At 36.9% G+C, this 15,414-nt stretch overlaps 1 protein-coding gene across 1 annotated transcript; it reads left to right on the top strand.

The window, feature by feature from the left end:
- Positions 1–47: 47 nt before the first annotated feature.
- SPINK14 (serine peptidase inhibitor, Kazal type 14 (putative)) lies at positions 48–14,893 on the top strand. Its single transcript, XM_023514522.1, has 4 exons — positions 48–192; positions 12,838–12,881; positions 13,732–13,868; positions 14,848–14,893. Exons 1-4 carry the CDS (start codon positions 48–50, stop codon positions 14,891–14,893), a joined length of 372 nt encoding a protein of 123 aa, XP_023370290.1.
- Positions 14,894–15,414: the final 521 nt, after the last annotated feature.

Below are 15,414 nucleotides of genomic sequence, written 5' to 3'. Positions count from 1 at the left end.
CATTTTCTAATGAAGGCGGGACCTTGCCAGTGCGAGTGGATACATGTATGGAGCAGACTGTGCTCGCTCTCTCAGACTCCTCGCCCCAGAGCAGCCAACTTCCATCCCTGTCATTCACTGCCACCATGAAGGGCGTCACTGCTTTTGTCATCTTTGCTCTGGCAGCCACAGCATGGGCTACCTCTCCACCAGGTAACAGGATTTCTTTCAAAAATTCATGCCTTTATGTTACTGGTAATGTATTCAATCTTCATTAAATTATGAAATGTTAAAGTCTGAAGTAACTTTTGGAGTTTTCAGTTTAGATTGATCTGAAAGCTAGAGAGGGTAGGCTTTCAGTGAGAGGAGGAGAGACTGAGAAGAGGGGTAAACATAGAGGTTCTCTGATCAGTTCCTGACCTGGATGTCTCAGGCTTGTGACTTGTCTTTCCAGAAACAACCTGTGCAGCTTTGAGATGTAGCACAGCATCCTCTGGGAATGCTTACAAAGGCTGGACACCTGTGACAGCCCTTTCTCCATAACTTGGTCTTTCCTCTCTAGATTGCGTGTTAGTTTATTTTAAGTCAGGGCCATATCCATCTCTGTCTCCATTCTGAGTTGGCCTCTGAGTAAAGAAATGACCTCTGTTTCAGGCTGGACTTGGCTAGGTGAGGGATGTGGTCAGGAAATGGGGTTTTGTTACTGTAAACACGAATTTAGCTTTGTACTTCTAATTGTGTGATTTGTTCTTTCTCCAAATCCTTCTCTCCAATTGCATCTTGTTTCCATCTCTTCTGGCAATCAAGCAAGAGGGACAATGGTAAGTGCAACCTTCTCTATGTGGTCTTTATAAAAATGAGATCAGAAGTAACATGTAAATGGAGCTGTAAGGGCAGCTGAACTGGCTGGCTCTCATCTGGATATGAGAATGACTTCAGGCTTGAATGAAGAGAAGGAACGGCATTATTCTTTCTCTAATTGCAGGTGGACTGTGACAAATACAGGAGTAAAACCCCAGTGATTGTATGCTCAAGGGTTTTTAAACCAGTGTGTGGCACGGATCAGAGAACTTACAGCAATGAATGCATGATGTGTAAGCTAAATGAGTAAGTAAAATATAGTACCTGATGTAGAGTCCCCTCCTATTTTTTTTAACCCACATCAGCCCAAATCTGCTTAGTCTTTAAAAAACAAACATGATAGAAGGGAGGGGATAGAACGGGAGGGGTAAGTTCACACGTAACCTATACAATGCACCCTATCTGGGTGAGGGGCACACTTATAACTTTAATTCTAACTGTACAAAAGCAGTTCATGTAACTAAAACATTTATACCCCTGTAATATTCTGAAAATAACATAAAATAAACTTTCTGTTTAAACACACATTCATTGCATAGGGTGCCAAAGAAAGAGTACACATTTTAAGAAAGGAAACAAACAAACAAACAAAAAAACTATTAAACTTGTAATACTCAAGTCATGGTTGACTTCTACAATTACGAGACGTACTCAAATGTGACTTATATTCATCTTTTGTTATCAGTATATATTGAATACAGTTAGTATTAGTCCATCCCCCAAACCACTAGCCCCACAAATACATCGTCTTTACTTTTAACAAGATATAAGTCTTCATTTTTTTTTTTATTGTTTGGGATTCATTGAGGGTACAAATAATTAGGTTACACTAATTGCATTTGTTAGATAAAGTCCCTCTTATAATTGTGTCCTGCCCCCAAGAGGTACCATACCCCAACCACCTCCCCTCTTCCCACTTGTTCATCCTCCTCCCCCTTGTATTAGCTCCTCTACTGCCTTCATATTAGAACAGAGTATGTTGGATTCTTGCTTCTCTGTTCTTGTGATGCTTTACTAAGAAGAATGTGTTCCACCTAAGATGTGAGTCTTTAGAATAGTAAAATAATTGTCATTACCAGTATTTGAGTAGTATAAATTCAACTTTGTGATAAGGGATTTAAGATTATGGGTTTGGTGTCAAATATCTGGATTAAAATCCAGACTTCCTTTAGTGATCTGTAACATTATGCAAATACCCAAACCACTGAAAGCGTTAGTATTGTCATCTGTAAGATAAAAATTAAAATAGTATTTAGGATTTACTGTGATAAAATGTGTCAAATCTTAGCTAAACAGCTGACATGGAGTGAATACTCAGGGAAATAGGCTCTTCTTTCTTCTTATCCTTTTCCTCCATCTTTTCTCCCATTTTCTAGCTCTTCTGAAAATTTATAGTCAAGAGCAATAGTAAGTGCTATTCAGAATAAATTTTCTCATGATATGCAAATTCATGCACTGATATAACCAGAAGAAATTAAAGACTGCTGAGATATTATTGATTACGTTATCTAATATATATATATATATTTTTTTTTTTTTTGAGGGAAGGACTCTAATATTCAGCAGGAAAAGTGACTCCTTTCTGAGTATTAGGTTTCTGTGTAACAAAATCTTGCAGACTATAAGTGCCAGGAAAAGATTTGGACATATTTTCTTAGTCTTGACCTCAGTTTTAAGATTGTTTTCACACTATATTATTTTCATCTCAATATTCATGGGGCACTTTTTTTTAAATATCCAATCTAGTTTACTGGTGATTTTATTTTCTTATATTCTTAGTTGTTCTAAAAATGTTCATTTAGTAATGATGTTTATGATCAATATTAGCCAAATAAAGTAGTAATTCAAACAGAACTCCTCATTCTCAGTCCAAATCAGACAAAAGAGAAATAACATATATTTTATTCTTTAGACTAAAAAATCTCAGATTATTACATTATGCATTTAACAAAATCTTCTCTTCCAGAAATCAAGAATTTCAACTCAGAAAACTTCATGATGGTGAATGTGTAAGTATATGCAGAAATTTTATTTATTTTTACTGTAAAATGTTAACTCCTCAGTTGCATAGAAAACAGCTATTTTAACATACATTTTCTGGAAATTTTCTAGCATTTGGCAAGCCTAAACAAAAGACGTAAATTAGCACAGGCCGAATTCACACGTCTTACTGAGAGCCCTTAAATGGGACATACTGGTATACGTATGATTATTTTCTAATTCTGAATCTAATTAGAGGGTTGAGATGAGGATTTCATGGGAAATTAGGTATTTAAAACACTCTCACAACAGCAAAGGAAGTTGTAAATAAAGCATGAAAAAATTCAAGAACAAGTGTGGATTAATTCGGGGTAAAGAGCAATGTGTATGCAATGTCAATAGTTCTTAAAAGACTTTAAAATGTGATATAAAAGCTTTGTAAACACAAATTGTGGCAGTTAAGGCAATGCACGGTTAAGGAGGAACACCTAACCCAATCTGATGGGTGTGGGAGGAAAAAACATCATCATGAAACTATTCTAAAAGTACTTAAAATGAGATTTAAAGGAAGAGTGGGAGTTGGCCCGATGAAGTGGCTAAGCTCAGGTAACACAGAAGACTGCAGGAGCAAAGGCACAGAAAGACCCAGGGGCAGGAATATCATAGCTGGGAATGTCAGCCCAGAGGCTTAACAAGAGTGAGAAGCAGAGGACATAGCAGCTGCACCTGCAGAGAGAAGTGCAGATCAGGAGAGGATTATCTAGTGATGGGAAATGAGTTAAGTACTGAAAAAACAAGGACTAATTTGATTTTTCAAATGTCACTCCAGCATCATAGTGGTGAGTAATTAAAGCCTCCAATAAAGTTGAAGGAAGCGCAATAAATGGCAGACAATTAAAACAGTTTGGGCAAGACATATCAAGGGCCTGAAGAGAGTGAATAATGGTATAGTGAGGAAACAGCACACTTAATTCTTAATTTAGAATTAAGAATTCTTAATTTAGAATTAAGTACCAGACAGAATCCACAGGGCACAATTATCCTTTAGATACAGGGACTGAATGAGAGGGAGGGCCTAAGCACAGGCTGAGCTGCCTTTTGCTGTAAGGAGAGTTTAACATGGTGGGGGCAGAGTATGTGAGCTGCAGGAGTGTCTTTTTGAATGTGGAATTTTGAACTAAATGATCTTTCAAGGTTTATTAAAAATTCATATTTTATGACTTTAATTTGTTTTTTGTTTAAAGACAGAGTCTTTTCTTTCACCTAAGCTAGAGTACAGGGGCACAATCCAACTTGCTATAACCTTGAAATCCTGGGCTCACATTTCCTATGATTTAATGACTTGAAACATGAAACTTTGTTCTTGACTGGACAGATTCAGTGCACCGAATCTTCTGATGTATGCACCATGGAATACAGACCTGTCTGTGGATCTAATGGAAAAACATATGGCAATAAATGTTCATTTTGCTCTGCTTTTATGTAAGTGCTGAATTTAATATATTATTTGCAGAAATAGCCTCTTCTAGAAATAGTCAGAAACCATCTTACCCACCTAACAAGTTACTATGAACTATATTAGTGACACGGTTCTTTGACAATCAGAATATTAAAAATAAAAAAAGAAAGCAAAAGGGAAAGAGACAGAAGGAGGAAAAGAAAAGATAAAAGGAGCAAACTGACTTGAAGAAAATGAGAATATTGCTCTGCATCATGATATTACTAAGTGGCAACTAAAAGAGAAATTTGCAGATTCTTTGGATCCTAATACTAGATGTTACTACTGCATTAAATTCCTCTTTTCTACCACATTGAAGCTCAGTGATTCACTGTTCATCTTTCACACTGTATAGTCCTCTAGCTAGATTGCTCTAAGGATGTGAAACTTTTCATTTAAGGTCTCCAAAGCCTCCCTTTTAACAAATAACTTCTTCTGTAGGAAGAGTCGTGGTGCACTTTATTTGAATAATTATGGAAAATGCTGAGTTTTCCCAGTGCTCAAGGACACCAAGATCCCTCTGTCAGAGTCCACTGAGAGACCAATGTCTACAGGATGGCTGAGGATGCAAGCAATGACCTGGTACAAATGCAGATTTGATTCTTCAATAAAACATTCTTAGCAGGAAACATACGGTCAGGCTTGACTCTGTGGATGTGATTCTTCATTTTTTTCCTAGCAACACCTATACAAAATTCACACATGTTGTGAGGAGAGAAGCAATAACAGATGGGCAAAAAGAAAAATCCATACCATGAAGAAATTTTCAGATTAGTGGGAGAGACAGACTTTTGAAGAGTTGATTACTATACAGTATAACAAAGATTATAATCTAGTATTATTAGAGGCTCAATCAATACAGAAGGAAGATATGAAGTGCTGGGTCATATTGTGTATCAGTCTCCTTGGGCTTTTTAACAGAATATCACAGATTGAGTAGATAAAGCAACAGAAATTTATTTTCTTACAGTTCTGGAGGTTGAAAAACCAAGAAGGTCAAGGTGCTGGCTAATTCAGTTCCTGATAAAGGCTCTCTTCTGGGCTTTCAGATGGCTGCCTTCTCATGGGTCCTCTTCTGGAGGGATTGGCAGAGAAGACAGGGGAAAGGAGTTATCTTTGTCTTCTCTTATAAATCCATCAGTCCTAGGGAACTGAGGTCCCATTCTACAACCTCACTTAATGATAATTATCTCCTAAAAGCCCTACCTCTAACTATGATTACATCGAAGATTAGCATTTCGATATGAATTTTAGAGGGATGCAGTTCAGTTCATTGCAACTAAGTTACTAGAGTTTTATTTTTTATCTTTTTCATATGTGAAAATAAAATGCATAAAGGCAGGAGAGCCAAATAAACTAGAATAGAAGCTGTTCTATTGTCAGCTTCTTATACGGTGCTATTAGTGAAGTGGTATAATACAATTTAAAAGTGAAATGTGAGAAGCTAAGCATGTACACTATAAACTCTAACTCAACTCTAAATAGCCAAAAAGGGAGTTAAAATAAAATGATAATAAACACTAAAAATAACCCCCGAACCCCACCTCAGTCCAAAATAAGCTAGAAAAAAAAAAAAAAGAAGTAAAAGAGACTAATGGAAAATGAGTATTAAGATGATAAAGTTAATGCAACTGTATTAATCAGGGTTCTTTCCAAGGGAACAGAACAAAGAGAGAGAGAGAGAGAAGAAATAAAGAGAGGGAGGAAGTAAAAGACAGGAAGGGAGAAGGAGAGGGAGAGGAAGGGGGAAAAGAGAGAGAGAGACAGAGAGATTTAAGTCATTGGCTTTCACAATTGTAGGACTGGCAAGTCCAAAACTTGCTGGACAGAGCAGTAAGCTGGAAACCTAGGGTACTGCTGACGTTGCTGCTCAAGTCTGAAGGTGGAAGCAAAGGTTCCTCTTGTTTGGGGAATGTTACTTAGTTCATTATTTGTTGCTTATAATAGAATACTTGAAACTGGGCGATAAATTTACTTCTCAGAGTTACCGAGGCAGAGAAATACAAGACCAAGGGGCCTCAGATAGCCTTTTTGGTAGGGTTCTCTGAAGAGTCCTGACATAATGTGGGGTATCATGTGGAGAGAATACTGAATTGCTAGTCACTTTTCCTCCTCTTATAAAGCCACCAGTTCTACTTCAATGACAACCCTTTAATCCATGTACCCACTAAAACTTGAGTGGATTCATCTATTCATAAGAGCAGAGCGCCCAGGATCCAACCTTCTCTTAAAGGCCCCATCTTTCAATATCACCACGTTGGGAGCAAGTTTCAAACACATGAAACTTAGGGGACATTGAAACCATAGCAGATGACTTCAACCTTTTTATCTTAACCTATTGGAGGAGGCCCATCCACATTAAGGAGAATAGTCTGCTTTACTCAAAGCAGTCTACTGATTTAAATGTCACTCTCATCCAAAAACTACCTTCACAGCAACATCTACACTGGTGTCTGATGAAATATCTGGGTACTATGGGCTCACCAAGTTTATACATAAAATTAAACATCACAGTAAGTTTATCATTAAATAATTGGTCTAAGGACTCTAAATAAAGGCAGAGATAGTAAGACTGAATTTAAAAAAAATGAGACTCAACTGTATTCTGATTGCAAGAAACATCTTTTAAAATATAAAAGCACATAAGTGAAGTATCACAAGAATGGAAAAACCAAACACCACCAAAAAGCTCAGTACTAAATTGCTTCTAGTTGATCAATACTTATGTGCACATAGGGAAGTAGAACTCAGTGGGAATGAATTAGGTGGGAGTAGGGAAGAGGAGTTGGGTTAATTCACACCTAAAGGGTATAATGCACACATTTTGAGTGAAGGGCACACTTATAACTTTGACCTGAAATATACAAGATAAACTATATGACCAAAATGTGTGTACCTTTGTAATATTCTAAAGGGGTATATATATATATACATATATATACATATATATGTATATGTATATATATGTGTGTGTGTAGAGAGAGAGAGAGACAAATAAGACAATGGAAAAAGGATAAAAAAGGTTTACTGTGTAAACCTCAGTCAAAAGAAATCTAAAATGGCAATGTTAATCTCAGAAAAAGTAGATTTTGGAGTAAAGAATTTGCCAAGGATAAGAAAGACATTTCATAATAATAAAGAAGTCAATTAAAAAAAATTTAAATGTTCATGGATGAATAATAGAACTTAAAATTTTGCAAATCAAAAAATGAATAAAACTGCAAGGAGAAATAGGCAAATACAAGATTATTGTGAAAAATATTGATATCCTTCTCTCAGAAATATTTAGAACAAGTAGGGAGAATATCAGCAACAATGCAGTACACACGGGCAACACATCATTATGTTTTATAAAAAGGTTGGAGAACACATAATTTGCCAAAGCATTGGCAAGTTATGCTGGTGAAAGGAATACCAGCATCATTATGTTCAAGAAATTTTATGGATAGCGGCTCATGGTTTAAGGCCCATTATAGATCTAAGCTCACTAGTAACAGAGAGTATGCGAGGACACCAGTGATAGAGACTGGGTACCAGTACTTAACTTTTAGGAATTAGAGAGGTATTACTATTGTAATGCACAGCAAAAGTTTAATGTCAGCAAAAGGGACATTAGAAAGGTATGGAGATAGCTAATTGAATATAGCTTCCCCAATAGAACAATATATGGGCAACCTATACATGGACTCCTGAACCCATATAGAGAAGATATTAAAGATGGATAGTCAGGAAGCTGAAGACTATTTTTCATAAACTATTATATTCTATCAGTTTCTAGATGTGAGTCATTTTTTGAAACTGGAATTCACCAACTGAATGAGGAGTCAAGCATTCCAAGGGAAGACTAAAGCAACATCACTGCAAAAATATATAACAAATAAGTGATACTGCTATTCTTCAGTTATTTTGTCTGATAATATACATGGAAAAAAGGTAAAAACTCGTACATTTCAGAAACTGTTCAAATAGGATCTGGGTTAACACTGATACCCAGAGACTGAAAGTATCATCAATTCTCCCATTTCAAAGAAGGGCTCAAGGAAGCCAAACAATAGTGTCCAGGCCCAGGCCAAGCTCACAATGGATTGAATAGGTTGGTAGGTCCATCTAATGCCCATAGTCATGATCCCTGAATGAAGAACAACAGCATTTCTTTAGTAATCATCACAATATCAATTGGTATCTTAGTTTTTGTGAAAAAGTGAGTAAGGTCAAATGAAAGCCTTACAAAATGTCCCTGTCCTTCATCCTAGCAAAGATACAATATTGAAATCTGAGGGGATAAACAGAAAATAGTACCACCCTTATAGACTTACTGTACACAGGTAGTCTCTATTATATCTTCATTTATGTCTTTGGCCTGGCCCATGAAAAACAAAAAGAAAACAGAAACCAAACCCAGAGTGATTACAGAAGATGACAGCAGACAACCTAAAACTCACCCAGTTGCAAGTGATATGTGAGGTGTATTATCTTCCTTAGAGCAAATAAATATACCCTCTCTGGCTTTACCTTCCAACAACTGAAGGATATTAGTATAAGGTGACCAGATTTTAACATTGGTAAAGGGGGACACCATTGGGGAGGCGGGGCCTGACAACAATGCAAACTTTGATAAGCAGTTCTCTCGATAATCAGTTCTCAACAATTATTTGTTATTATTAAAGTTTAACATTACAAAATTAACAAAAATAAGATAGAACACATATCCTGGCGAAATAGCCACGTGGCAGCCAAAAACCGTATATTCCCTTCCTGTTCTCCTGTGTTCCCTAGCTTGTCCATTCTTTCCAAAAATTGGGGCTTTTTTAAACCACCACAGGACGCATGACAAATTGTTAAAAATCAGGACTGTCCTGCTGGTCACCTTACTCTAGGGGTGAGGTGGGGGGACTACTTGTTTGTTCCAGACAGTTTGGCTCCTTCTGAGCTAATTGTCCTTGCCTAGAAGCAAGGGAGGGAGCCAGTCTCCTTCTGATATTTTGCGTAAGAGGGGAGTAGGGAGTTTACATTAGCCTTTTCATTTCCAAATGAAGTTACAATAACCTTTTCATTCCCAAATGGAGTTACATTAACCTTTTCAGCAGCCGATATATTCCTTTCCCATTCTCCTGCTGTTCCCTAGCTTGTCATGCATTCTTTCCAAAAATCAGGACTTTTTAAAAACACCATGGGATGAGGGACAAATTGTTAAGAATGAGGACTGTCCCGCCAAAAGCGGGACGTCTGGTCACCTTATATTAGTATAATCAAAATTCCTATCTGTGATGGAATATGACAGCAGGCATCTAAATTCATATTCTGTATGACTATATGTAGGGATCAAGGAAATGTAATGAGCATATATAAGTGGAAAAGGCAGGAAACTAAACTACAAAAGTGATTGACAATTACAATAAACACATGTATTTGTGTGTCTACATGTGATTACATATTTTTTTAAAAAACTAGAAATATTTTAAAATATGTTTAATTGTTATCTCTGAACTGTGAGATTTTATGCCTTTTTATTTCTTTCCATATATTTCTATTTTCTAGTTTTTCTAACTGATGATATATCCCATTTATATAAGAACAATTGTTTTTTACAGAAAGGAAGTTAGAGGGAAGAAATTTAGATAACGGGGGAAACTCAGCTATGACAACATACCTTCCCTGTTAAAACTGCAAAGACAAAGCTAGCTCCACAGCAAATGGCATCCACAGTTCTCAAACTTCACTGCAACTTCATATTCCAACCTTTCCTTTCTTAAGCATTTCTATATATTTCATATTTTTATTCTGGCCAAAAGTATTATACTAATTATCACTGTGGAACATGTTAAGCTTTTTCTGCTGTCCTCTTCTACTACGTAATGTTTCCTCATACTTTTCTTGAGACATGAGGTTCCATCTTATCCCTCTCACATCCTCCCCTGCTGAGGTTTGACCTCGATTCCACCTAAATGATGGGCCTCCAGGGCTTGCTCAGCCCAGCACACAATGCCTCAGTGCCTTCTCTCTCCTACGCAGCTACTCTGACCCCTCCTTAAAGCTCTTTAAAAAGGGCACGTTGTATTCCTCTTCTTTTTTTCTTCTTTCTGAGGTGTGTCAGTGGTGGCGTGGAGGATTGGCAAAATGGGTTTCTGTATTGTGCTTTATGCCTCTGGCTGCAGCTGGATATTCCATTCCTGCACCTTTCTTGAAGGAACACAGGGAAGATGTCAGGATAAGATGAAGGAATGCTTAGCAAAAACATGGTATCCCAGATATCTCAGGGGTAGGCACAGCAGGTGGCTCTGCACCTTGTACCAAGAACTTCCCGTCATCCTGGGAGTGGGCTATGCTGGAGACATTTTGACATCTCAAATAACAGATGTCACACCATAGCATATCAGCAGAGTTTGTATAAATTACCTGTTGGACATGTATGTCAGAGCAGAGATAAAGGCCAGGAGAAGCAGGTCAATTTTGCAGAGTCAGGAATACAGAGTTAAAGTGGTCCTTGATCAGGCCCTGGAGCCTGCAGATACCCACCTCTAAGATTGAAATATTGCTACAAGGGGAGTTGATCTGGAGGCAGGATTTGCTTACTGATTTTCCATTCTGTGTCTGGATTAAAATAGTTGGAGAGCTCCCATAAAATGGCACAGAATGATTTTTCTCTTTATGCACTCTGTTAGAATGCCTCAAAAAAGTCTAGCATACAAAGTCAGAAGATTTTTATCACAGCCACAAATGTCTGTCATATCAGAAATCTTTCTTTTAATCCAAAAAAGTATTGTCTGCTTCATGAGCAAGTAAAGACCTACTTCTTTTATTTGAAAAGCTCTCATTGTCTAAAAACCTCTAATAGCCTCATCTTTTTCTTTGTATCTTCTCACAAAAATAAATTTAGGTGAAGCTTTAGGTAAGGAGTTGCCTTTCTAATACATCTGAAATAATTCTGCACTACAGTAATACAATTATACCCATGGTAACTTCTGATTTACTTCTGTCTTCTGGCTTTTTAGAGATATGTTTCTGAACTCTGTACTTTCAATGTTTTAATGTGTGATGCAGTTAGTCAAGGTTTAGTTTTTCCTGAACAATTGTTCTTGGGGAAGAATGGAATAAGTTTTCCAAACGCAGTGTACAGAGGATACGTGAGCAGACTTGAGATAGCTATTCATTTTAAAGGCTGCTTTACAACCTGATTACCTCTACTTTGGTGATTGTATTAGAGGGAAACACCCTGAGGAAATATCTCACAGCATCATTCCGAGGACGCACGAGGAGGAAAAATGATCACCAAATATTTTGCAGTAATCGGCTTGGTAGTGTTCTTCGCACCTTTCATATTATCTTTTGGTGAGTGATATGGCTGGCCCTGGCCAGCAGGTGAGGTTAATCTGTGGGCTTTGACTTAGTAATCTGAAAGACAATGTTTTGGAATAATTTTAAATTTAAATGAATCATTTATATAAAAATATGTAAAATATATGTCTTATATATATGTATGCATATTGAGAGTTACAATGAGATGTGGTCCACATATACATACATGCACACAGTGCCCAAAAATGTATACACATTTTAAGGAATGTTACCTATGTATTACTCTTTAAAGTAGAATTAAAGATACCATTACTGGTCAAATGTACCTATACATGCTACACACATCCATTTTACCTGTAAGTCATCCAGTTTTTTGGAAATGATCAATTTTACTTCCAATAAGATCTCTTAAAATGTGTACACTTTTTTGGTATATATATGATATATGCATATATCATACTCATATATCTGCATGTATATTTATAGAGTCAATGGGGTGTGGTCTGAAAGACTCTGGGTCAGTGAACAGGAGTTTTACTTTTGCTATCTATAACATGCAGATTGTGAGATAGAACTCATGGGCCAAGGAGGCTTGGGTGATTCAGTGAGGTAACATGTTAGAGTATCTAGCAATGTGTCTGCATCAGAGCACATGTGTCAGAGCACATCTTGAAAATTTAGCATATTTGAAAAGCCTTTGGTATGTATTTCAGTGGATCCTTACAATTTTGTCCTTATCTAGAGGAAAAAGTCATATAAGGAATTATAAGCACACCTGGACTCTAGGTCTTGAGATCTTGGTTTTTCATATATCCAATATGAGTTTCTGAATGTTACCCAAGCAAGTGTCTATCTTTTATCTGAAAAACATGGAAATTGAGTCAAAAGATCACTTTAAAGTTCCAGCACTTCTTGTTTTTTTCCTATGTTGGTTATGAACTCTGAATCCTCTGGAGTCTAAGCTAATCAGTGTTAATTGAAAAAAATTATTTGGTACACTGACTCTGCAACCTTTATGAGGGCAGTGATACATCTGAATAGTCTTCTGCTGATTATCTATCGGGAATAAAATTATTTCACAGTTTTTAAAGAAAATGAACAAATACCTGTATAATTGTTTCAAGATTCCTTGGTAATGAATTAGAACTCTTTTAATCTGTCAACAGATTAAGCTATGATTCACCAGGGATTAGGTTCTATTACTGTTTTCATGTATTCTCTAGTTTCAGGCCGTCGAGAATGGTGGCCACCAAATGGAAAGATTAAGGTATTCTTCCCCCACCTTTCCCAGGATTGAGATTCTAATCTGAGTTTTCACTGGTATTATTTTGGAAAAAAATGCAGTAAATCATTCATGATGTTATTCAAGGGCTATTCCTACAAGTGTGGCAGGTGCAATGCCAGTATAGGAACCCAGAGAAAAGTGATCCAAATTGGGATCCAATTAAGTAGCTACTAGAAAAAAGTTGCTACATACTTCACTACTGAAATCACTCTGGTCACCTTCAAAATACTCCCCTTGGGAAGCTACACACTGATGCCAGTGCTTAGTACACTCTTCAAAGCAATATTGAAAATCTTTTTCTATAATTACCAGAACTACTATCATTTGGCACACAAAACATGCAACAACAATAATAAGTGCCATTCAATAAGCTATTGCTGCATGTTGATATGAACACAGCTGTGAGACACTGATATACCAAGATTTTGAAACCTTATCTAGTGGTGTGTACAGTACTATTAATGAAAGTGCCTGGTAGCAAGTTCACAGACTTAATTGTAGGAACTCTTACAATGAAAGCTCTGATGGTCATTTTAGAAAAAGTTTTAAAATTGCTTTCAAAGTTGGGCTGGGCACTGGTATCAGTGTATTTCCAAGTGTATTACTCTGAAAGCAACTGCAGTGATATTCAGCAATGATCTAGGTAGCACTTTTTTAGGATGAGTTTGAGTACGTTTCAGACCTCATACATAAGTTCTGGTTCCATTGCTTTGTGGAGATGGAGCTGTGAGATGTGGTGCTGACTCTGTTTAGATTTCTATAGTAAATACCAAAGGTGACCTACCTATTTAAGTGTGTCTCTAATTGTATCATTCTTTCAACTCAATTTCAGATAAAATGTCCATATAAGAAAGTAGACTTGAGTTGGTACACTAAATCAGTGAATCCCTGCCCTGGCTTATATCAACCCATCTGTGGCACCAATTTTGTAACCTATGCTAACCCCTGCATCCTGTGCCTTGAGAGCTTGTGAGTACTATTTGGGGAAAAGAAGAAAATGATGGGACACTTGTTCATAGCAATTACTATCTTCTCCTCTCATCAAGTACATCAACTTTGAAGGAGGAATTTGCCCCATTTTTCATAGATAAAAATCAACCCCACTTAGAAAGGCATGTGGTAATGGAAAGCCCACTGAAGTAGAAAGCAGACTCATTGTACTCAGTGGCATTCCTTAGTTGTGTTTTTCTCTTTGAACCCTTAGGTTCTCACGTGCCAGTTGATGCATTTCTACTTGAAGCACTCACATATACCTTCAAGTACTAAAATTCTTTAATTATAAAACAAATTGTAGCTTTTGCCTTCTCTTAGATATTTTTGACTCCTTATGTATCTGAAACTCCAAACTAGAAAGAGGTGACCTAAAACTTTGGCCAACTGAAAGTCAATGTTCATATTTTGGGGGGTTATGTAATGAAATCAGTGATTAGACACTGAAATCTCACAACTCAATGGTTTAAGCTTTGATATCTCTATGGGCCAGTGCATTTCACAAGGAGAAAAACTTGCCCCATGGTATCATATTGCAACCCTCAGCCCAGTAATTATTTTGTAATTTTGTGCAAGCGGAAATAACAGGAATGTATAAACCCCAGATCATCTCCACTAATGAGTACTTCAGCCAAAGAGTGAAGGTGTGTTGTCAGAATATCTCAGGACTGATATGCCTCCACATCACAAACTCAGGCCTGATTAAATAGCTTATTTTCAAAAATTTCATAGCGTATGTCATTATATCTTTGGTGGAATCACAGAATTATGAAAAAATAACTGGGTGAGAAATCCAGTTAGAATTTATGTACGTCTCTGGTCAGTTCCCTTTAACCCCTGGCTCTTAGTTTCCCCAAATATAAAATAAGCATTCTAGATACAATAATTTTAAAATAGTTTTTATGTAACCCTGATGTTCTATTATGTAATGAAATGCTTATTCTGTCTCTTCCATTAGGAAATCTCGTGGAAAAATTAAATTTCTCAAGGATGGAAAGTGCTAGCTGAGCAGACTTGGATGTGGAAGAAGATGTCTTTTTTTTCTCTCCATCACTCCCATCCTTGTCTTGTATCTCATCCCTTTTTTACCCTCCTTGTATGTGCCCTCTGTGATAGAGCTGCCCCTGCTGAGCTTGTAGCAGATAGTTCAAAGTCCCATCTATGGGACTTTCCTCCACTAATTCATTGCCTTCCATAATCTCCCTTATAAATAAACTTTTCTTAAAGCCTGATTTGACCTGAGTCTCAGATCTGTATCTAAAATCTCAGAATTATAACAAATTAAACATGTGAGTCATTGAGATTAATCAGTTTTCTGATACTGTGAACAGTGAAACAATCTATGTGAAACCTCCAGGTTATCTTACAAGGAATGAAACAGAAATTTCTTCCGCATTCCTTTGGAATTTCTATAGAAAAATTGTGCACTTCCTGGCTGATTGTTGTGTAGTTTCTGCAAACTCCTCATTAAACATCTTCATTTTCAATCCCCAGGGGTCTTGCCTCTTCACTGGTCCTATATTTT

The sequence above is a fragment of the Otolemur garnettii genome, unplaced genomic scaffold (assembly GCF_000181295.1).
Source record: "Otolemur garnettii isolate 467f Iridium unplaced genomic scaffold, OtoGar3 scaffold00003, whole genome shotgun sequence".
NCBI classification, from domain to species: domain Eukaryota; kingdom Metazoa; phylum Chordata; class Mammalia; order Primates; family Galagidae; genus Otolemur; species Otolemur garnettii.
Note: the sequence above shows the minus strand (reverse complement) of the source record. Positions and strands in the feature narration are given on the sequence as shown.

Bases quoted from the DNA above. Each gene is read 5' to 3' on its own strand.
- SPINK14 (XM_023514522.1), top strand. From the start codon at position 48: ATGGAGCAGACTGTGCTCGCTCTCTCAGACTCCTCGCCCCAGAGCAGC. The intron at 12,882-13,731 runs GTATTCTTCCCC...ACTCAATTTCAG, and splicing joins CACCAAATGGAAAGATTAAG to ATAAAATGTCCATATAAGAA. The intron at 13,869-14,847 runs GTGAGTACTATT...CTCTTCCATTAG, and splicing joins ATCCTGTGCCTTGAGAGCTT to GAAATCTCGTGGAAAAATTA.